Source organism: Pelophylax lessonae, assembly GCF_965119305.1.
Source record: "Pelophylax lessonae genome assembly, chromosome: 3".
NCBI classification, from domain to species: Eukaryota; Metazoa; Chordata; class Amphibia; order Anura; family Ranidae; genus Pelophylax; species Pelophylax lessonae.
The window spans coordinates 342,401,027-342,424,837 of NC_138770.1; the positions used below are offsets into that span (position 1 = coordinate 342,401,027).

The following is a 23,811-nucleotide window of genomic DNA, read 5'->3' on the forward strand; positions in this document are numbered from 1 at the left end:
TGTGTTCAATGCACCCCACAAAGATTGTGTTCACTGCACCCCAAAAGGATTTTGTTCACTGCACCCCAAAAAGATTGTGTTCACTGCACCCCACAAAGATTGTGTTCACTGCACCCTAAAAAGATTGTGTTCACTGCACCCCACAAAGATTGTGTTCACCGCACCCCACAAAGATTGTGTTCACTGCACCCCAAAAGGATTTTGTTCACTGCACCCCACAAAGATTGTGTTCACTGCACCCCACAAAGATTGTGTTCACTGCACCCCAAAAGGATTTTGTTTACTGCACCCCAAAAAGATTGTGTTCACTGCACCCCACAAAGATTGTTCACTGTACCCCACAAAGATTGTGTTCACTGCACCCCAAAAAGATTGTGTTCACTGCACCCCAAAAGGATTTTGTTCACTGCACCCCACAAAGATTGTTTTCACTGTACCCCACAAAGATTGTGTTCAATGCACCCCACAAAGATTGTGTTCACTGCACCCCAAAAGGATTTTGTTCACTGCACCCCAAAAAGATTGTGTTCACTGCACCCCACAAAGATTGTGTTCACTGCACCCTAAAAAGATTGTGTTCACTGCACCCCACAAAGATTGTGTTCACCGCACCCCACAAAGATTGTGTTCACTGCACCCCAAAAGGATTTTGTTCACTGCACCCCACAAAGATTGTGTTCACTGCACCCCACAAAGATTGTGTTCACTGCACCCCAAAATGATTTTGTTCACTGCACCCCAAAAAGATTGTGTTCACTGCACCCCACAAAGATTGTTCACTGTACCCCACAAAGATTGTGTTCACTGCACCCCAAAAAGATTGTGTTCACTGCACCCCAAAAGGATTTTGTTCACTGCACCCCACAAAGATTGTGTTCACTGTACTCCACAAAGATTGTGTTCACTGCACCCCAAAATGATTTAGTTCACTGCACCCCACAAAGATTGTGTTCACTGCACCCCACAAAGATTGTGTTCACTGCACCCCAAAAGGATTTTGTTCACTGCACCCCACAAAGATTGTGTTCACTGCACCCCAAAAGGATTTTGTTCACTGCACCCCAAAAAGATTGTGTTCACTGCACCCCACAAAGATTGTGTTCACTGCACCCCAAAAGGATTTCGTTCACTGCACCCCAAAAAGATTGTGTTCACTGCACCAAGATTGTGTTCACTGCACCCCAAAAAGATTGTGTTCACTGCACCCCAAAAAGATTGTGTTCACTGCAGCCCACACACAGCAAAATGGATGTGGATCACTGACACCTGCCTATCTCCTATCCCACACCACACAGCAATATCGATTGTAGTTTGTAGAACACACTTTCCCTAAAATTCAGCAGACTCTATCCCTAACAGGATTGATAAGAGATCGTAGATCAGGACTAAGTGCAGACCCCACCCCACACAGCAATATCGATTGTAGTTTGTAGAACACAATTTCCCTAAAAATCAGCAGCAGCCTCTCCCTAAAATGCCTACAACTCGCCCTGCCTAAAACACTCCGACCTGTCCCTCAATTCTATCCGGACACAAATGTTTTTTTTTCCTGTCTGTCCCTAAAATCAGCAGCCAGCACATTGATGTGTGCTCTCTCCCTGATCTAAGCAGCAGAATGACGCCGCTGCGGCGCTGCCTCGAACTTATAAAGACTTGGTCACATGCTTCAGACCGCCAATCACAGCTACTGATACATTTGTAGGCATGGCTGGGATGGCTTAAGGCACACCAGTTAAACGCTTGTTGATTGGCTGTTGAAAGCCCGCCATGAAAAGCGCGCCAAAGCATGCAAAACCCGGAAATAAAACGACCGAACACGGATTTTTACCCGAATATACAGTAAAGTGTCCGTGTCCGTGTTCGGGTAACAAAAATCCAATTATTCGGTACGAACACGAATAATACAGTCCGTGTTCGCTCAACACTACTCCCTTTTAAAAAAGGTAAAGAGGAACACATTTTTAAAATATATTTAGGCAAGAAGTACACACTTGCCACCCCATAAGAACATGAAAATGAAGAATTAATGCATAAAATATGTTGAATTCAATGGGTCTTTTCTTTTGTACTATTGCTGGGAAAAAAAATGGTCTAGTCAGTTGAAGAAAATAGAAAAAGTTTAGCGCAATTTAAATCTTTTCTACTGTCATAAAGTGCAGGAATTTATATAGGTTTGTACATCATATTTAAGGCATTTAAAGTGAAAGGAGTTATTGTATTTTGTTCCAAAAGGAACAAATTGTTGACAGATCAATTTCCTACAGCAGATAAAGGGGAAAAAAACAATTATTATTTTTTATTTTTTTAAATATGTGTCAAATTCAGTAGTTTTCTTAAATCATGTATACAGTCTGAACTACATGCAAATATTGATGAATTTTACCATGATCTATTTATGACTTTATGCAACAGTTGTCGTTTTTAAATTGTTACATTTTTGGTAAATTATTTTTGTCTGAATGTTAAAAAAAAAGTGGATCGTTTTAAATCGAAATACTACTTAAGTCTAAATACATTTAATCATTAGCACTTAGTGTCGGTTCACACTGATCCGACATGACTTCGGGCGACTAATGCTGTCGCCCGTGCACCGCGACTTCGCCGCGGTTTGCAACGACTTCGCCGCGGTTTGCAACGACTTCACATAATGGAAGTCCATGCAAGTCGCTCCGACTTTGCAAAAAAAAAGGTGCAGGAACCTTTTTCTAAGTCGGAGCGACTTGAGTCGCTCCTATTAGAACGGTTCCATTGCACGGCATGGACCTCTACTTGTCAGGCGTCCAAGTCGTCTGACAAGTTGGGACAATGTGAATCGGCACTTATCCTAGTGTTTATTGTGGTATTTTTTGCATTAAAATGATAATTGAAAAAACATTATGTAGTGTTAATTTTGTACCACTTAGCAGGTATTGCTAATAATACCCTATTTTTTTGTGCACTACAGACTATTTTGGATGTTGGATCATATGGTTCCTTTAAGAAATGAAGCTTGTTTTACTATGGATTATTTACGTCATCATGAAGGTCATGCTCCCGCTTTGTTTTTCAATGGCAGTGAGCAATAAAACAGGTAAGCAATTTTGGTACTTTTTTTCATCCATATATTATTACTTTACTTATTGCAAGCATTAAAGGATTAGGGTTAAGTTTAGATATAACAACTTTCATTGGTAAGTGTTCTCTGTTATTTCTGGTGACTTACTTATTACAGCAGCTGAAGTACCAAACCTTAACTGGTGATAACGTATGAAAGGGTTGGGTTACATGTGTTCTCTCTCTTGCAATACAATGCCTTTTAGTGTTTACTTGACTTTGCATGATGTTCTAAAATAAAGACCCTGTTGCATTTTCAGAGAGACAGGGATAAACGATCGCTTTTATTTTTCCAGGAAGTCTAAGCCCATATGTTTATGTATACACTCTACTACTGTTTGGTGGAATAACATTGAAAAATATGTTTGTCTGTATGCAGGATTCATCATTCATTAACTGATCATTGCTAGGTGATGTTATCATACACTTCATGGATGCTAGGATGCAGAGAATGTTCCCTTTAGTGAGGACACCTATTAATAATGGTTATTTATCTGTCAAATTACTTTTGCAATGTTCTTTTATTAGTGTACATTCATAATGTTGTATTGCATGTTCTTACCTAAGGAAAGTGGCTGCTTGTGGTCAGATTAGGGCTGCATCAAGACTATCTGTACATGTTTAAAAGGGTCATAACAGAAACCTCTTTCACAACCACCTATTTATTAGATAGTTGAGAAAGCACTGGCTATTTCGTCTTTGTTCTTTGTGAAAAGAGAGGTAATAAAAAGCCTTCTCAAGTCATTTTCTCTACCTTTTAACCTTCAAAACACTTCTCTAAGACTGGCCATATATGATGCTGCAAATTTCTTTCCTTTAACCTTTGAAGGAAAGAAAATATCCCAATTTCCTCTTCAATACAGTCAGTGTTGATGGGGTAATCCCTGCCATTGTGCTATTATATTCTGACATTGGGAGGTGTCCCCGCTATCAAAATTCAATGATCACTGCTGCCAGTACAGTGACAAGCAGCCTGGCCATAGATACTAGCAGCCTGGCCATAGACAGATCAAATTTCATCTACTAAACTGGCCGAATTTGAATCTGTCTATGGCTGGCCTAAGGGACAATACATAGCACATTGCATCCTGTAGTATACAGTATATGCAATTTACCTATAGACAGTACCTCACAAAAGTGAGTACACCCCTCACATTTTTGTAAATATTTTATTATATCTTTCCCTTGCGCTCCTCCAACTTCCATTTGAGGATTCCCCATAGATGCTCAATAGGGTTTAGGTCTGGAGACATGATTGGCCAGTCCATCGCCTTTACCCTCAGCTTCTTTACCAAGGCAGTGGTCATCTTGGAAGTGTGTTTGGGGGTCCTTATCATGTTGGAATACTGCAGCCTGTGGCCCAGTCTCCGAAGGAAGGGTATCATGCACTGCTTCAGTATGTCACAGTACATGTTGGCATTCATAGTTCCCTCAATAAACTGTAGCTCCCCAGTGCCAGCAGCACTAATGCAGCCCCAGACCATGACACTCCCACCACCATGCTTAACTGTAGGCAAGACACACTTGTCTTTGTAATCCTCACCTGGTTGCTGCCACACACGCTTGACACCATCTAAACCAAATAAGCTTATCTTGGTCTCATCAGACCACAGGAAATTATTCCAGTAATCCACGTCCTTAGTCTGCTTGTCTTTAGCAAACTGTTTGCAGGCTTTCTTGTGCATCATCTTTAAAAGAGGCTTCCTTCTGAGATGACAGCCATGCAGACCAATTTGATGCAGTGTGCGGCGTATGGCCTTGCACTGACAGGCTGACCCCCCACCCCTTCAACCTCTGCAGCAATGCTGGCAGCACTCATATGTCTATTTCCCAATGACAACCTCTGTATATGTGTGCACGTGCACTCAACTTCTTTGGTCGACCATAGCGAGGCCTGTTCTGAGTGGAACCTGTACTATTAAACTGCTGTATGGTCTTGGCCACCATGCTGCAGCTCAGCTTCAGGGTCTTGGCAATCTTCCTATAGCCTAGGCCATCTTTATGAAGAGCAACAATTCTTTTTTCAGATCCTCAGAGTTCTTTCCCATGAGGTGCCTTTAAGATTCTGGTACCTCCGGTACCCTTAATCACCACTTTCTCTGTAATGCGTCCCACCTTTCTCTTCAGGTGGTACGCATATACCTTTAAGAACGATGATGTCACTGCTGAGCGCCGCAGAGCGGCTATTTCAACCGCCAGCGGTCTCACTCACATTGTTCGTTCAACCTGCCTTGTTATCCACATGCTTTCAAGCCTGTCTCTCGATCGGAACCTCCAGCTATTCCCTTTACCTGGAGCAGACCGGAACCTCGCTACTGATCCCTGTATCTCGCTACCGGATCATTCCTTATCTACTGGACCTCTCTAAACTACTAACATTACAAGTGATAAGTACCCCGCAGGGGAACCCTCCATAACCTTATTGCACTATCTACCTATGCACATTAAGGACTGTTACTACCTATCCATACTATCCTATCATCTGCACTGTTACATAGATTGCTAGCTCTTGAGCCTACTACCATCTATCATCTGCACTGCTGCATAGATTGCTAGCTCTCCTGTCTACTACTATCTATCCTTGCACTGGGTTAGTCTATCCTGTATTTGTCATCTGCTGTCCTCACCACCTGTTAGCATACTCGATACTAACCTATCTGCATTCCTAAATACCATCTTGAACTCTCCTATACAAACCTATCAAGTGATTACCATCCTTGTCACTGTTCACACCTGTCCCTTCAGCACATCACCTTCATACTATCATATACATCCTATCACTCCAGGAACATCTCATTGAGTGTGTATATATCTGTATGTTGAAGCTGACAGGCCCATGGTGATGAGTCCTGGAGAGTTGGATCTGGTATTCAACACATCTCTACATGACTACTGAGTGGAGATTTTGCAGCTGCAAATCCAGCCTATACTAAAAACGCAGGAGCGTTACAGTGCCATGTTGAAATTTCAGTGACCAGTATGAGAGAGTGAGAGCGATAACACCAAATCTAACACACCTGCCCCCCATTCACATCTGAGACTTTGTAACACTAAAGAGTCACATGACACTGGGGAGGGAAAATGGCTAATTGAGCCCAATTTGGACAGTTTCACTTAGGGGTGTACCCACTTTTGTTACCAGCGGTTTCAACATAATGGCTGTGTTGAGTTATTTTAAGGGGACAGCAAATGTACACTGTTATACAAGCTGTATACTCACTACTTTACATTGTAGCAAAGTGTCATTTATTCACTGTTGTCACATGAAAAGATAAAATATTTACAAAAATGTGAGGGTGTACTTACTTTTGTGAGATACTGTAGCTGCTTTATAGCATATTACTGTAGTTTTTAGTATTGTGTCAACACAATCTTTTACACAGCCCCAGCTCCATAAGCATTCACAGCAACTCACACGCACACACATGCACAGTAAGCAGTTAAACTGAAATCAGATAATTTTTTTGGTTTAGTTTTGGATTTTTGGAAATGATTGCAGAAAACTCACTGAAAAAAAAAGGGGAACATACAAAGTATATACAAATAATGTGTCTAGTGGAAATTGAGGCCAGTGCTTCAAGGTAACAACATCTTAGTCACTACGCTACCTGTAAGGGCCAGGAAACATTTTTAAAACTGAAAGGGGATACTGCAATACCCATACACCTTGAAGCTTTTGAAAACTAAAATAGGGACTTAAAACATAATACAGTGAGTGCCGGTTCACACCACGCGACACTACTTCCCGGGGCGACCTCCGAGATCGCGGTGCGAGCAGCGCGCCGCGACCTCGGAGCGGCCGCCACGGACTTCATAACATTGAAGTCTATGGCGGTCGCCTCCTGGTCGCCCCAAAGAAGCTCCGGACCCTTTTTCTAGGTTGGAGCGACTTGTGTCGCTCCTATTAGAACGGGTCCGCAGCTTCCCTATGGGAGGCGACCTGCGGCGACCTGTGAGGCAACCAGGTCGCCTCACAGGTCGCCTTAGTGTGAACGGGTGCTTAGGCTCAATTCACAAAGCTAACACATCAGGATAAGTATCTTTATTTTTTGTTTTTTTTAAGTGACTGCTATTTTCAGTTGTGTCTAATAAAATTTGAAAATTAAAGACACATTACTGAAAAAAAGAGTGCTTTAGGCTGGTGTTAAGGCTTTGTGAATTGAGCCCATTATTTAGTTAGCATATTTTAATTTGCATCTTATTTTGATGAATAAATAGCTAAGCAAATACAAATGTCACACATTGCATTGCTAAATGTTTTGGTCATTAGCCTTGCAAACACAAAGCATGCCCAGTTTGTGCACTTGCACAATGTGGCCTTCTCTTTGAAGTCTTTCATTGTGTCTATCTGTTTTGAATTCAGTATATAGTTCTTTACATCTGAATTGACTGGTGTTCTTTATGGGCAGAAATATTAAGCAAAAAAAGCATTTTTTTTTTTTTTTTCACAAAGTATGCAGAGACAATGCTATCATTAGGCAAATAAGGTTTTAGATGGAATTTGTCAAAAGTCACCCCCTGAACAGAATACAAGTGAATATCATAGCCAGAAAAGCACTGTCTTCTACCACTTTTATCTGCTAAATGTGGACACTGGACATCAGTTTGCATTACACGTTGATTATTTCAGACTTAAACTATACATAGTCATATTTGTTCAAATGTAGAGGTAAGATCCATGAAGCATCAAGAGTGATTCCCTATGTCTGTGGTATTGAGGATTCTGCTGGTTGAGTTATTTCAATTAGCTGGATCTTATACTGGGTGTATGAGCACTCAAATTGGAGATAGTGATTTACATGAGCTATTTTGATAAATATCAGCATTTCCAAAAATTCAGCTTAACAACATATCCAAAAATGGCATTGCAAACTGTTTAGCATGTCTTATTTTTTAAATAGTAAAATACATTTTTAAAAAGTCTGTACTTTTTTATTCAGTTTATTTTGTTCAGGTGTTTTTGGTCATTTAGTACCTTTTTAAAGTCCCATGTTTTATATGATATGGTTATGATATTCCTTATCTTTTAGCTCACAGTTTCTGTTTTTTCCACTAAAAATAAACAAATCCTAAAGCATACCGTTGTGGACATATCTCAAGCAATAATGATATTAAAATTAATTGAATATCTATATTACACTGAAATGTGTTCTAAAATGTCAAAATGACCATCCATTCTGCTTGTCTAACCTATCAGGGAATTCATGCCCGTATTAAGCATTTTTCTCTTTTTATGTGACTAATAAGCCAGTGTGCCATGATGGATTAACGTTGAGGATGTCTGTGGATAACAAGCTGAATATGAATGAACTGTGCCAAGCAGCTGCTGTTAAGGCTGCTTTAGAGCTATGATGCAATAATCAAGGAAAATACTGCAGGGAGTAAAATCACTGCATACTGCTTTAGTGGCATTGCCCATTAGGTTAGTGAAGATATAAAATAACTTATTACTCTATAAATGTACAGAAAATTATTTGTGTGAGTGCTGACAAACACAAAAATACTGCATGGGAAATTCAAACAAATGTTAGGCATAGATATTTGATTATACCATGCTATGTGTTCTTCATCCTGAAAAAGGCTGCTGTATAAGTTCTCGGTTTTGCAAAAGCATATGCTTCCATGGCTAACCCCACACACACGTGCACATTCTGCAGTTTTAATGCTGGGATTTTGTTGCATAATACATGATATTAGTTTCATGTTACTGGAGTCAAAGCTATAGCAACCAAGGCACCAACCTCTTGCCATGCTTAGAGCTTGACTACTTTGTCATGCTGAACCCTGTGCACTGCCCTGCTGCCCGCTATATTTTGACATTGTTAAACCCCTTTGCAATGCCCTGCTGACTCCCAGTGCATCTGTACAGAAAAAACCAAAGACAGGTTTCACATTTAACTCCACTTTTGTTGAAAAAAAAACATTCCGCTCTGGGGGATCTATGTACATTACGAGGATTTTAACACACTTTGTTGCAGATTCTTACCTTTTGTTATTCTGAAGAAATCATTGTTTGTTCCTCTGTGCTGAGTGGGTCAAATGGGAGTGGTTTCATAATTATCTATCAGCTGTGGCAGCTGCAGGGCACTAATGAGGGAAGTTGCTGGGCCTGCATCACTTTAGACGTATTCCTATTGGGAGTATCTCACCAAAAAATGAAATTTTTGTTGCAGGGGATGCCAGAAATCTGACTTGTATCTTAACCACTTTAAGACCGGAAGGATTTGCCCCATTAATGACCAAGCCACTTTTTTCAATGTGGCACTGCGTAACTTTAACACGTGGTCATTCAATGCTGTACCCAAACGAAATTTACATCCTTTAATTCTCACAAATAGAGCTTTCTTTTGGTGGTATTTGATCACCTGTGCGATTTTTATTTTTTGCGCTATAAACAAAAAAAGAGCGACAATTCTGAAAAAAAAAAAAATACAATATTTTTCACATTCTGCTATATAACAGTCCCCAAAAATTTAAAATCAACATTTTTTTTTTTACTTTTCAATAGTTTTTATTGAATCATTTTTCATACAACAAGGAACAAACAGACAAAAGACAAAATCTTTGAAAGTGCTACGATACAGGGTAGTAGTACTGTATATAACAACAACAACAAATGCCAAAACGTAAATCGGAACCATAAGCAAATAGAGCAACATTAGAGTTTTCAACAGGATGGAACATAGTAATGACTTTGTGTCCACGTTGACCAGTCTTTGTGGAACTTTGGACCACGAAGAAGTGAAAATGCGTAAGCTTTTTCTAAGGAGTATTGAACATTAACTTGTCTAATAACCTCCAGATGGGAGGGAACACTAGATTGTTTCCAATATCGTGCGATAGTGGTTCTGGCCGCTATCAATATATGGACCACGACCGTTCTCATGTGGGGAGGTATCAAGTCGAGTCCCAGGCTGAGAAGGGCCAAAGCAGGATTAGGTTGTGTCAAAATGCCAGTAACAGTAGAGATGATTTCAAACACCTTTCCCCAAAAGCTGGTCAAGGCCTTACACAACCAAATACGTGGAGAATTGTGCCAACTTGGTCGCAATTTCTCCAACATAAGGGGCTTTGAGATTCGTATATTTTAGATAAACGGTATGGTGTTAAGTACCAGCGCGTAAGGATTTTTTGCGCCTGTTCCCAATGGGAAACACACTGGGTTGACCTATACGATGCACGAAGAGCCATTTTCCACTGTGCTTCCATGGGAGATATTTTGAGGTCATTTTCCCACTTGAGCATGTGCGGTGTTTTGCAGAAGGTAGTTTTCTGTTCAAAAGAATTATAGAACAGGGATATTCCTTTCACATGGTTTAAAGGGCTGGAGAAAAACTGCCAGATTATTGGAGGTAATTGTAGCTTGGGAGGGGGAAATCTACGTAGGAAACTGGAAATGCTATTGTATGATAGGATAGCTTGTGTAGATAGCATGAATTCCTGTTGTAGGACTGTAAATGGTTTGATCATGTCCCCTTGGTAGAGCTGTGCCACATCAGTCATGCCTGCTGATGTAAATTTGGAAAGGTTGACGCAGGGGAGAAGCGTATGAAGGACAGTAAATGGTAACGGAGCTGTGGCGGAATGCTGTGATCTGGGGATTTTAGTGAGGAGGTATCTCCACGATATTAGTGACGCTTGAGTAGGTAGGGGAAGAGAGTGTAGGGGGATCTGCCTCCAATTATCCGCGAATAACAGTGTACCTGATGTCTCCACTTTAGACAGTGAGGATTCTATTGGGATCCATGGGAGACTAAGGTGACTTGAGAACCAGTGTCGCAGTGGTGCTAAACGGGATGCGTGATAGTAGTCGAAGAGATCAGGGAAGCCAAGGCCCCCCACTGATATGTGCCTCACCATATGGGTATATGCGCATCTCGCTCTTTTGCCAAATAGATGTACGCAAAAGTTTCTCTAGGGACGTGATGAATTTGCGGGGTATTGGTACTGGAAGGGTTTGAAATAAATATAAAATCTTGGGAAGACAAACCATTTTGAATGCAGCAATTCTACCGGTCCAGGATAACTCAGAGTTGAATTTGGCGATGTCCATGGAGATATTGGAAATGAGGGGTGAAATATTGGAGGCAACTAAGCCTGTGGTGGGAAAGGTTAGGTTGATGCCTAAGTAGCGTAAGGATGAGGCGGACCATGTATACGGCAGGGCAGACTGTAGGTGGGAGCGTACATTAGAGTTTAAACCCATGTTTAGGATGACAGTTTTTCTAAAATTCACTTTATAGTACGATATACCACTAAAGGTTTGTAGAAGGTCGTAGGCTGCTGGGAGTGAGATGACGGGATTAGTGAGACTAAGAATCACGTCGTCAGCAAACAACGTGATAACATGGTGTGACCGAGGGAATTTAAAGCCGGAAATAAGGGGATTCTGTCTGAGAGATGCTGCTAGGGGTTCAATTAATAGATTAAATATGAGGGGTGATAGGGGGCATCCTTGGCGGGTGCCATTTGTAATAGGGAAGGGTTTGGAGAGTACACCCGCTGATAGTACTTTGGCCGAAGGGGAGGAGTAGAGGGTGAGTATGGCAGACAGGATCGGACCAGAGAAGCCAAATCTGTGTAGTACCGCTTTCATGTAGCCCCAATCGACGCGGTCAAAGCCTTCTCTGTGTCTATTGAGAGAAGCAGAGAAGGTGTTTTAGTACGTTCTGCGTGATGGATCAGATTTATCACCCTCCTTGTGGCGTCCGGGGCCTGCCTGCCTTTTACAAAGCCCATCTGGTCCTCAGCTATCAGTGTAGGTAGAACTAATGCTACTCTGTTAGCAATGAGTTTGGCGAAAACGTCATTGTTCAGTAAAGATATAGGCCTAAAATTTGCCGGTGTCGTCGGGGGCTTACCAGGTTTAGGAAGGGCAATAACATTGGCCTGGAGCATTTCTGGGGGTAGGGTACCAGTGGCGATAGCGGCGGAGAAGAGATGCAGCATATGTGTGGGTCAATATATCCTGCATAGTACAGTAATATTCGTTCGACAAACCGTCGGGACCCGGACTTTTGCGCAAGGGTAAAGCTTTTAATGTTTTGGTTAGTTCGGAGATTGTGAACGGTTCGTTAAGTTGGGCTAGAGAGCCTGCGGACAGTGCTGGAAGTCAGAGATGACTAAGGAAGTTGTGAATAGCTGAGTCAGTAGGCTGGGGAGTGTCAGGGTCTTTTTCCAGGTTGTACAGAGAGCTGTAATAATCTGCAAATGCATCTGCAATCTTTTGGGGGTGGGTTAATTTGGCTCCCGTTTGCGGATGGTAGACGTAATCAATTTTGGATTTTATCCTTCTCGCTTTCAATCTGGAGGCTAAGAATTTGCCAGCTTTATTGTGGGACGAGTAATAGCGTAAGCGGAGGCGTACGAGCATTCTATTGTGTTGTTCTGTTAAGAGTCTACGAAGGTCAGTACGGAGAGAGGTAAGCTTGGACGTGTTGGCGGCTGAAGGGGCGGACTTATTAATGGCGTCTAGGGAATGAATTTAGTTGATGAGACTATGCATTTTGGTTTGGCGTTTCTTTTTTAGGCGGGATTCCAGTTGGATTAACACACCCCTAATAAACGGTTTGTGAGTGTTCCATAAAGTGGAAGGGAGTATTCCAGGAGTGGTATTCGTGTCAAAGAATTCTTGCAATTGGGCCTGTAAGTATTTGAGTGATTCGGGGTCTGAAAGGATAGAATTATTGCAGCGCCATACGAAGGATGAAGGGGTAGCAGGGCTAGTAGATAGGGACATAAGAACTGCAGCGTGGTCGGACCATCTAATAGGGGATATGGAGGTGTCTAGCACAAGCGGCAATGTAGTGGAATCTACTAAGAACATGTCTATCCTAGTGTACGTATTGTGGCAAGGAGAAAAAAAGGAGTAATCCTGGTCTTCCGCGTGTTGGTAACGCCACACGTCATGGAGCCCCTCAGAATGTGCAAGAGTGGCGAGAGAAGGCAGTTTCGATTCACCCCTGGAAGAAGAGTCCATGACGTGGTTCATCACCAAGTTGAAATCACTGCACATGATCAGTCTACCTGTTTTTAGTTTAGCTACCTTCAAACAAAGTTTGCGCAAGAACCTCAATTGGTGCCTATTAGGGGCGTATACATTAACTAATGTATAAGGACAATTATCTATGACACAAACAATAATGATATACCGGCCCTCTGCGTCCTGCACCAACTTGGAGTAAGTGAAGGACACAGAAGAGCGAAAAGCCAGCATCACACCCCTCTTCTTCTCCGTGGATGTGGCTTGAAAAATGTGAGGATAGTCCGGGTGCGAGCAACGGGGACTGTGGCCCTGTTAAAGTGCATCTCTTGTATCGCTAAGACATCTGCCTTGGAGGTGATCGCTTCCTGCCACATAGAGTAACGCTTGACGGGGTGGTTGAGCCCCTTAGCGTTCAGGGAGAGAAGTTGTAGAGGCATGGCAGCGTTGAGCAAAGTATATGATGGGTGTGTGGAGTAGTAATAGGTCGTGTAATGAAGCGAAGTCAGTCTGGAAACATAGTGAACGTGGTAAAGGGTGGACAGGAAAGAGTACCTGTAGTCGTGGAACATCGGATGGAAGAGGTGCCCTGCTCAGCAGGAGCAGGAGGAGACGACTCCGGTCCTCCGCTGGATGAAGACGAAGGTGATGACTCGAGCAAACGTCAATGAAGGGTTTCAAACCATGGATCAATGGTCGTAACTGCAAAAAATTGGCAAAAACAAGAACGACACACAGAAAACAAAAAAGGAGCAGGGTAGGGTAAAGAATGCTTGGTCTGGCATGACCAGGTGTGCAACTGGCGTTGCAAAGGCAGCGGGGGTCAGGAGCACGGTGGTAGGTGCTCATTTAGCAAAGTGGGGTTTGATACACCCAGCGAGGGTATAAAGAATTGCTGTCACTTGTGGTGTGATGAAGATCTAGAAGATCTGGACACGACGTGCCAGTCAGGTTGGACATGCTGGAGTGGTGGAGCGGTGCTTGCGCGCTGGAGGTCCTGAGGGTCTGGTACAATTCCCCATTGGCGGAGCATGCGAATCCCTTGGTGGTGATATGAAATGTAGTGCCTTGGTGGGTCACTCAGAGTCGTGCTGGGTACTTCCATTTATAGATGATTTTGTGGTTGCTGAGGGCCTTGGTGATAGAATTTAAATTGCGTCCCTGCCGCAGAGAATTTTTTCTTTGGCTTGAAAGAAATGCACTCTGAGCAGCACGTCTCTGGGTATTTCCTGTGGGAGGAAGGATGGTTTGGGGATGCGGTGAATCCATTCAATTGTTAAGTCCGCATTAGTAAGTCCTGGGACCGCTTTTTGAAACAGGTCTCTCAAAAATGAGGGTAATTGATTAGGCTGAACAGATTCTGGGATGCCACAGATCTTAAGATTGTTGCGCCTGGACCTGTCTTCCAGATCTGCTATTTTAGCTTGGATTTTGTGGATGTCATCCTGATGGGACGTGTGAGAGTCCACTAGTACATTATATGAAGTGGTGAATTCCTCCATTCTATCCTCAAGAGTGTGTACCCGGTCCCCCAATTCATGCAGCTCTTTCTGACAATATGAGAAAGTTGTAGCAATATTAGCCTGCATGGAGTTGTTCAGCATGGACATCATCTCTTTTAGTGTAGTGTCTGACACCGGTTGTCCTGTGGTGGTAATGGATGCAAAGGGGTCTGGAGGAGGTACATAGGCCCATGGAGTAGGACAGGCATTAGACTGGTTGCTCACCTCCATATCCGGATTGTCAGAAACTGTGTGGCAATCGTCCCATCTGGGTCTGGACTTAGCAGGGCTCTGCGTAGAGGGTGTGGAGGGAGAAGAATCTCCTGGACGCACTGGCCGCATCGGTGGTGGTAATCCAGGCTGCCCGGGAACCGCTGTTGCGTCTTCTGATGCTGCGTGCGCAGTCGCCACTAGAGGACGGATGCGCTGCGGTAATGACTGGGTGCCGGCGCCATTTTGGTAGAGTCCGAGGGTTGCCGGTCGGAAGAAATGCGACAGTTTGCAGACGACTGGTGCCCCGGTTTTCCGTCTAGCCATGTCGATTGTGTGCGGGGAGTGTTCCCTTACTCGTGTCCGAAGTGATTAGGTTCGTGCAGCGTCTGTGGCAGGCTGTAGATGCGGGAATCGCTAGGTGAGATCAGGAGCTCTGGTGCTATGCGGCCATATCAGTCGGCGGTCGCCACGCCCCCTCCAAAATCAAATTTTTTTTAACATTTAAGGCCAATTTGTTTTCTGCTATATATTTTTGGTAAAAAAAAATAGCAATAAGCGTATTTCGATTGGTTTGCACAAAAGGTATTGCGTCTACTAACTACGGGAAAGATTTATGTCATTTTCATTGTTTTTTTTTTTTTACTTGTAATGGTGGCGATCTGCGATTTTTTTTTTTTTTTTTTTTTGGCGGGACTACGACATTGGGGTGGGCAGTTCAGACCCCTGACTGACATTTTTGACAGTTTTGTGCGGACCAGTGTCATTACTACAGTAATCAATCCTAAAAATATGCACTGTTACTGTAATAATGACACTGGCAGGGAAGGGGTTAACATTGTGGGTGATCAGGGGGTTAAATGTGAGTCTAGGGGAGTGATTCTAACTGTGGGGGGGCGTGGCTTCTGAAATAACCATAGAGACCTGTGTTCCTATATAGAAGAATCACAGGGGCTTTATGATCATTCCAGGGAGAAGAAAGGTCAGCTGTGTTTACAACAGCTGACCGTTCTTCTCTCTCAGCGGGAAACAATCAAAGGTGTCAGGCGGAAATCAGAGCCACCTGCCCGCTGCTTCGGCTTCACTGCTGACCCGCTCGCCCCCTAGCCTCCTGCGCATGACCGTCGTATAGTGACTGCTGTTAGCGCAAGAGCGGTTGCCTGCCGCAGTACATATGTGCCGGGCGGTCGTAAAGAGGTTAAACTTCTGGGAAAATTGGTGAGCCAATCCCACAAGCAGGAAATTATGTTTCTGGGGTGTGGTCAGTACACATTCTGTGTACAGAACAGTCCCAGGTAGCCATATTGCATTGCATTTTTGGGAAATTACAACAGCTGCAGATTGAAAAGGGAAAGGTGATTTTTAATAACATTAAATTACAATATGATTTGTGACGCAATTGTATACGCTATATTGTTTTTTATTTATATGCTATTTTTTTCCCCACGAAAGTGGAGTTACCCTTTTTAAAAAGTAAGTTTTAAATAATTATTCTATTATTTAATGCTGTTTCTAAAAAATAATTATTGGTCGCTGATAACACCAATGTTATGAGCTGTACATCTGCACATTGTTTCAGGGGTTCCCCAAGATCTCAAACTTTTGCCAAGAGTTTCTTCAAGGTAAAAAGGTTAAGCAAAGCTGCTGCTGTGCAAAGTTCAAAATGTAAAAATGTCAGTTCACTTAACATGATATTTCGGTTTGAGATAGGGTCTGGTGTGGTCTAGTCACCTACTAGTTTCCTATATAACTAGAAGTGAGATGGTGTGATGCCTAACTCAAAATTCCAGGTCTACTCTGCTTACAGAGTCATTATGAAACTGTACTGTGCGTTTCTAGGCTATTTTATATAGGGGAGAATGGAATAGGATTTAAAATACTATAAGGGTGGTGAGAACATCCAATCTTAGCAAGGTGGGAAGATGTCTCATTGAATCCCTTAAAGAAGTTGGTTAAAACCTTGAAACTGCATATAACTGAAATATTCCTTTTGTGTGACCATTTTGCTAGAATGATGTATGGTCTTACATTTACTAATTTTTATTCAAGTTTTGGAACATAACAAGAAAAAGAAAATCAAACATTTCTCAACGTACAAGCAGTATATAGTAACATCTGCAAAAAGGATCAGTTATAACATACAGTTACCTTTGTCTTAGCCAACATCAAAACAGCAAAATCACAAAAAAGCATCAAGGTAGTGTCATAGCCCAAAAGTTCCAATGAGTGTTAAAGGATTGCAACTGCATTCTATTTATCGCCAAGGCCTTTTCAAAGTGGAAGTTCAATTTTAGAAGTTGAACCACCTCTTGCAGGTTTGGAGCCTCTGCCGTCTTCCATTTACGGAGAATGATCGTTCTAGCAGCTAGGAGCACTTGTGTGACCCAGGGCCTATATATGACCGGTAATCAGTCTATTCGCAAGTGTAAAAGGGCTAACTCTGGAGTTGGTTTCAGTATACAGACTGTGTGAGTAGACACATATGTAAATACTCTATTCCAGTAGCTCGTCAGTGTGGGGCAGGACCATAAGATGTGTAGTAGATTCCCTACCTGGGAGCAATCCCTCCAACAGAGTTGGGAGTACGATTGAGAGAAGCCTGCAAGTCGGTAAGGGGTATAGTACCATCTATTTAAAATTCTTTGAGTCATCTCCCAGTGATTCGCGCAGTGTGAATATTTATATATGTTGACAAGGGCAGATCGCCACTGTTGAATAATGAATGTAGTGCCCAATTCCCTGTCCCATTTAAACATAGGAGAGGTTTTGTAGAATTTGAAATTATCCAACAGGACATCATAGTAATGCGATAGTTTGAGGTTTTTCAGAGCTTTAATTGTGAGGAGGTCCCATATTCCACCATCCACCAAGATAGGCCGCAAAGGGTGAGCCAGTAAGAAATGAGATACTCTTAGAAGATGGTAGTGCATGTACCGTGGAAGGCCATATTTGCGAAACATGTCCACAATGGGGATGAGAGAGCCATTATCATAGAAGGAATTAATAGAGGTGATACCCCATCTGGTAAATAAATGTACTGGGATGTCAGGTAAGTGGTGAGTAAGTACGGTCAGAGGCAGTAGGGAGGTAGCAGAGATGTCTCGTGTGACATATACTTATTTTAATAGAGTTGACACATTTTCAGATCTGGATGTTTGCAAAGAGTGTTAAAGCATGTTGGAAATTTTCTTTAACTATAAATATTTTAAAGATGCTCATTAATGAAGAATGTATTGCATTAGTGTTGTAATTGAACAATTGAGTTTTTATGCACGGCCAGCCCAACTGCCCCCTAGATTTTGTTTTCTTAAAACGCTAAAGATTTGTATTTTACTGCTATAGTTTCTCTACTGTACATTTTTATTTTCACTGTAGAGAGGCAGCCCGAGGCAGAGTTAAGAGAGGGTTAACCGAAGAGGGCAGGTAATTTCCCTTCAGGCCTGGTTATTAGTCAGCTGGTTTTTAGAGTTTGCGTGGGGCTGTTTTGCTAGCAGTGAGGAGAGATCTGCATGCAGTCTAGAAGGCTTCACAATTGGACTGTGACCTGTTGGGTGAGCTGGCCTGTAACTGGGACTTTGCTTGTTTGGCTGGGATGCTAATGTGATTTAAAGGATTGTGGGATGCTAGCGTGATTTAAAGGATTGTGTTATAACTGAGGATTGTGTTATAACTGATGAGCAGGGCACCTTGTGGTGTTTTCAGCTGCCCATGAAGACCAAGTCTGTAATTTTTTCTGCTTTTGCTGAATAAAGCCATTTTTAAGTTGACTGAACTTTCTCACAGCTGCCTGTTAACCCCTCGGATCCTAAAAATTGGTGGAGGGTGCATTGGGTAGTTTGAGGGGTGCAGGCCAGTCCCATGTCTTGGGTTAAAGCTACACAGGCTTTGAGGATTTCTGACAAAGCAATGGAGGAACTGATTAAACAATTAGCAGAGGCTAATGCATAGGAAGTTGCTGCTCTGCAAGAGACAAACCGCTTACTGATGGAACAGAGAGCGATTTTACAGAAGGCATCGACCCTGCAGGCTGAATAGTGAAAGCTGACCCTGCTATAAAGAGAGACCTGCGGAGGGCTGTGCAGCGGACTATGCAAAAGATAACGTGCAATGTTTAAGACAGAGGCGTAACTAGAACCTTCAGGACCCCGGTGCAAGAAACCATAAAAGGCCCCCCACTGATCCTGGGGCCCTTTACTCTCGTTGCGGGGCCCTTTATTACGGTCCCACAGTGGGACCCTTTCACAAGTTCTGCAGTGGGCCTCCTTCCTGCCATCTTGGGGCCTCCCCACGGTGGTGGAATGCCAGGGCCCGGTCGCAAGTGTGACCTTTGTAATCCTGGAAGTTTATCCACTGTTGTCAGTAGTTTTTATTTTTTGGTATTTTAATTGTATTATTTTTAATCATTTTATTTTATTTTATTTTTTTACAATGTCACTGACATACATATTGATCAACCCCTTCCTGGTTCTCTATTGTGACACATCCCCTGCAGCAGCCGGCAGGAGAGGGGGGGAGCACAGTGGGGGGGGGGGGGACCGTTGGAGCACACAGGGGCCCAGAGACAGCAGAACAAAAGTGAGCTGGATAGGAGGAGTGGTGTGGCAGCATACAGAAGAACCAATCTCCTCCATTTTCCTCCTGCAGCTACAGGAGGAAAAGGGAGGACAGTTATTTCTCTACATGCAGCCCCTGCCGCCCCTCCTATGCAGGTGTACAGTGGAGCCACACAGGCCCCCTTGAGCATGGGGCCTGGTTGCAATTGCAACCCCTGTAGTTATGCCCCTGGTTTAAGAGGATTGCAACAAGGGAAGGTCTGCCTGAGAAAGACTGGGCGGATGTGCTGGCTCCTTTCCTGACTGCAGATCCTCAACAAGCATATGTGATTTGGTCTTACAGTTAGCACAGGGCTATAAACTGCTAAAGGCAGAAATCCTAGCCAGGCTGGGAGTGACTGTTGCCTTAAGGGAGAGCCAAATTCATGGCTGGTGCTTTGACAGGGCTAAGCCTGCCTGTGTGCAGCTGTATTATCTAATTCACCTGTTCCAGGATTGGCTGAAACCAGAGGAGAAGACCACCATTTAGATTGTAGAGCGAGTTTCACTGGATAGCTTTTTGAATGGTCTTCCTAAGGAGCTCCACTGATGGGTGGCTCAGTCAAAGCCCCAGTCCCTGGATGAGATGGCTGTTGCAGTTGAATGGTACAGCTGTGCAGAAAGCTTAGGTGAGTGCCCCTTCTGCAACCAGAGAGCTGGGCCAGACCAAGGAGGTGCGTTCCTGTGCCAAGATGGCACCTATGGAACGCATGTTGTCTGCCCAGGTGCCTGACACTCCTGCCAGGAACACCCCAACCTCAAACCCTCCTGAGAGTCGGCAAGGGGAAAGGGAACACCGTGAGGTACGCTGTTGGTCCTGTCACCAACTGGGTCATATGGCAGCGCAGTGTCCAAGGTGTGACGAGCCACTAGAATGTGACATGGCTCGATACGGCTCTATGTTTGCTTTTGCTAGTCTAAAAATAATCTAAGTCCGCTTGAGAGTGTGGCGCAGGTTAATGGACAAGAGGTTATAGCATTTCATGACTCAGGGAGTGAGGTTACCCTACTATGATCAGAAAGGTTGCGGGGAAAGCTGATATTCAGGAAAAAGTTTGGAGTGGTCTCTGTACATAAGGTTTTCAAAAACTATCCAATGACCTGTGTAACCCTGTCCACATCAGCAGTAACTGCTACATTTAGAGTTAATGGTTGCATTATGACTTGCTAATTGGGCAAGACTGCACCGTATTTTTGGACTTCTCCCCCAAAAAGGAGAAACCCTCTAATGTGTGAACCTGTAAAAGCTGACTCAGGTCCCCTGGAGGTGTTTGCAAAGTACAAGGTGTTTTTTATTTGTACTATGTTTTTAATTCCTAGTGTGATAACCTGCAATTTCAATTGCTTTTAACTTGGTGATGCAATTTATTGAGCATTTATTTGCCCCTAGAAAGTCTATTTTCTAATTGTTAAATGCCACCTATCATAAACCTGATATCTTAATCCTTTTACTTCATCAACCCCAAAATATAGAGAAAACAGAGAGGCCAATTCACTGCTCCATGTGGGAGGTGTAATCCTGAGGACATGTGGGACTGGGTGCTAGCCCTGGCTTGCATCCGTGTATGCAACTTTGGAAAGAAATTGGACCCCGCCGCCGGTCCAATAGATTTATTGAAATATGTGAAAAAACTGCCACCAGGACAAGGACACTGGCTTGATGCGTTTCACACGGACAACATGCTTCTTCAAAATCCCAAAATATACCATGTATCTGGTATCCCTATTGTAAAAGACTGTGAGGTCCCTACTCACCAGGTAGCTTGTCATCCAGCATTGGATAATGACCAAAACATGCCCCCTCCCTCCCCCATTTCAAAACACCCCTCAGTGGAAGGTGTTAGAATCAGGAGTTTATCTGCCACTTTTTATAAGTGTAGTGGTTTGGGACTGCCAAGAAGGAGTAATGGAACTTGCATGATATTTTCTGTTTTACTGAAAATTTTTAATTATACAATTATTTATGCAAGTTTGTTATATATTTGATAGAGTCACCTGTAGTCAACAAAAATAATTCTTCATTTGTACTCCCTTAATAGCTTCTAAATGTTCCCACTGAATAGTAAGTGCAGAAATTCCGCAAAAATGTGAAATAAAAAAAAGAACATTTTCATTTGGGTGAAATCAGACATATGGTGTGTGAGCCATAACTATGACTCACGAGTATTAACCTGGCCTTGGTTAGTTACTAGTGGTCGATAGATTAGCTATAGTAGCTTTTAATTTGCCTTAGAATGAGTTTTTTTTGTGAAGTGATTTCTGGTCTTTACTGTGATTAGGAGGACATGATGTTTTGCTGTTATTGAAATAGGCTTCCTAAGGAGTAATGTATTTTACATGAAGGACAAAGTAATGGTATACCTAAGCCATAGAAATTTTTTTTTTGTTGACTTTTTATAGATCTTTGGATCTTCAAATCCTCAGTGTTTCAACTTCAGCAAGGTCACCTTCATAATACATGTTGTCCCTGCAAATAATTATTGCAGTTTTGCTGTTTTTACTGCATTTTTATTTCTCATCTTACAATATGTGTCCAGGGAGACCATGAAATCATACATTCTTTATTAACCTCTCTCCCCACGGTGCACTTTCCTTCTGCTTGTCTTGCTTATCACTGGTTTACAGTACATCGGTTGTTCCAGAAAAGAAGAACAACTTTCTGAGAGTAGTTTCCAGCAATACCTGTAATGTGACAACGTTGACAAGAGTCCATATTTTTCTCTATAATTCTGCAAAGTGAATTAAATTACATAAGGTAATGATTACATTTTATCACAATGTCTACTTTATTCTATGAGGCCTCATATAGTAAGAATCCCTAATGGGAACTTTTAGCACACATTTTTAACACGTGAAACAAGCTCCTCGCTGCTTTGTCTGCGATGATTGAATTGCACTGAGATTTAAAATGCACCTCAGGTGCAACTACACTTATATAGTCGATCCCCCTGCCAGTCTTATATTAACCTGTGCTCCATTTAATGCAGTATCTCACCAATGAGGCTGCACACTGGTTTTTCAAAATCTTTCCACTCTCATTTATTTCAGTGGAGAGTTAATCCTGTGTATGAGACTATACTCCCAATTAGAATAAATAAATGTGCATGTGCAGGCCTGGCCATATAGATTTCCACAAGTCATTGTGTAGCTTCATTGGTATTGTGTTGCTGGATGGGGGTGTAAGACTGGAAGGGGGCTGGGATGACTGCAATGTAAGTTTTCTAAGGGCCTGTTCACACCGATGGGTGCATATTATGGCTGGTGAGTATAGTTCAGAGGTGGGCATTAGAGAGTTTACTTTCTTTTTTTAACTTTATTTGTAACTTTATTGTAATATCACAAAATGATAATTTGTTCAACTCTATGCACAGCAGCACACTGTGACACTCTGGAGTGCATTGGCATGCATTGTGCTCTGTGCTGCAAGGAAAGCAGACCACTGAATTTTTGTATGCAATGCAAACCAGTGCATACAGTATGTATAGGGCATATGTCTTTGTGTTGAACCTACTTTGGTCAATGCTGATCAACACCTGGTGTGAGCCAGCCCTTAACCTCTTGATGACCAGCATTGTATCTGTACGTTGCTAGACTTCAAGTGGTTATACTGAGATGATGCATGCAACTCCATAATCCCAGTACTTTGGACCACCCCCTGGCTTCCAACTCTTGGGATAACGTAAACATCCAAGGATATTACAGAACCAGCTACTGATGCTCAGTAGGAAGCCAGCTGTGTATCATCGGAAAGTGACAGCTGGCTCCTGAAACCAAGATGGTGGTGAGGAGGAACAGGAACCCTAAGAAGCATTGCACGTTGGAATACCACATTTGACTGCATGGGCTGGCAAGCATCTGTTTTTAAAGGTCAACAGCTACAGTACTTGTTTCTTCTGACTTTTTATTTTCCTATACCCTGGTTTAAGTTGCATTTACTGTTTAATGACTCACTGCAGTTGGTAAAGGCAAATAGGCTGTGCACTTTACAGGGGAATTTTTCCTTAGCTTAGAGAATGAGATTCATTCCTGATGACTTCCGCCATCGAAATACATGCAAGAAAAAATACTGTTTTTTAATTTTTCCTTGAGAGTGGTTGGGTATTCTTTGCAAAGTGAATTTTCAACACATTCACTAAGCTAAGGGAACATTTCCTTGCAAAGTGAGCAGTTTATTTGCTTTTAGTAAATTACCCCAATAAGTAATTGAGAAAACCAGTGTGCCAAGTTCAGATTGTAGATTGGGTAATTTTATAGCTTGGTAACATCCACAAATATCACCCAATCTTCCAAAAAAAAAAAAAAATTGCAAAAAGCAATGCCCTAGTTTGCAAAGTTTCAGCTTCCCAGGCATAGGGATTGATATACTCATGGCTTAAACTGGTTGTAAATGCTGAAGGTTTTCTACCTTCATGCATTTAATGCATGAAGGTTA

General features: G+C 42.6%; 1 protein-coding gene across 1 annotated transcript in view; it reads left to right on the forward strand.

The window, feature by feature from the left end:
- The window catches only part of COL19A1 (collagen type XIX alpha 1 chain), a 1,241,599-nt gene that overhangs the window by 50,872 nt on the left and 1,166,916 nt on the right, over positions 1–23,811 (forward strand). The window contains exon 2 of the mRNA XM_082249430.1: positions 2,945–3,070. Within this exon, the coding sequence (XP_082105556.1) occupies positions 2,983–3,070 (88 nt within the window). The 5' untranslated portion in view covers positions 2,945–2,982. The remainder of the gene's footprint in view (positions 1–2,944; positions 3,071–23,811) is intronic.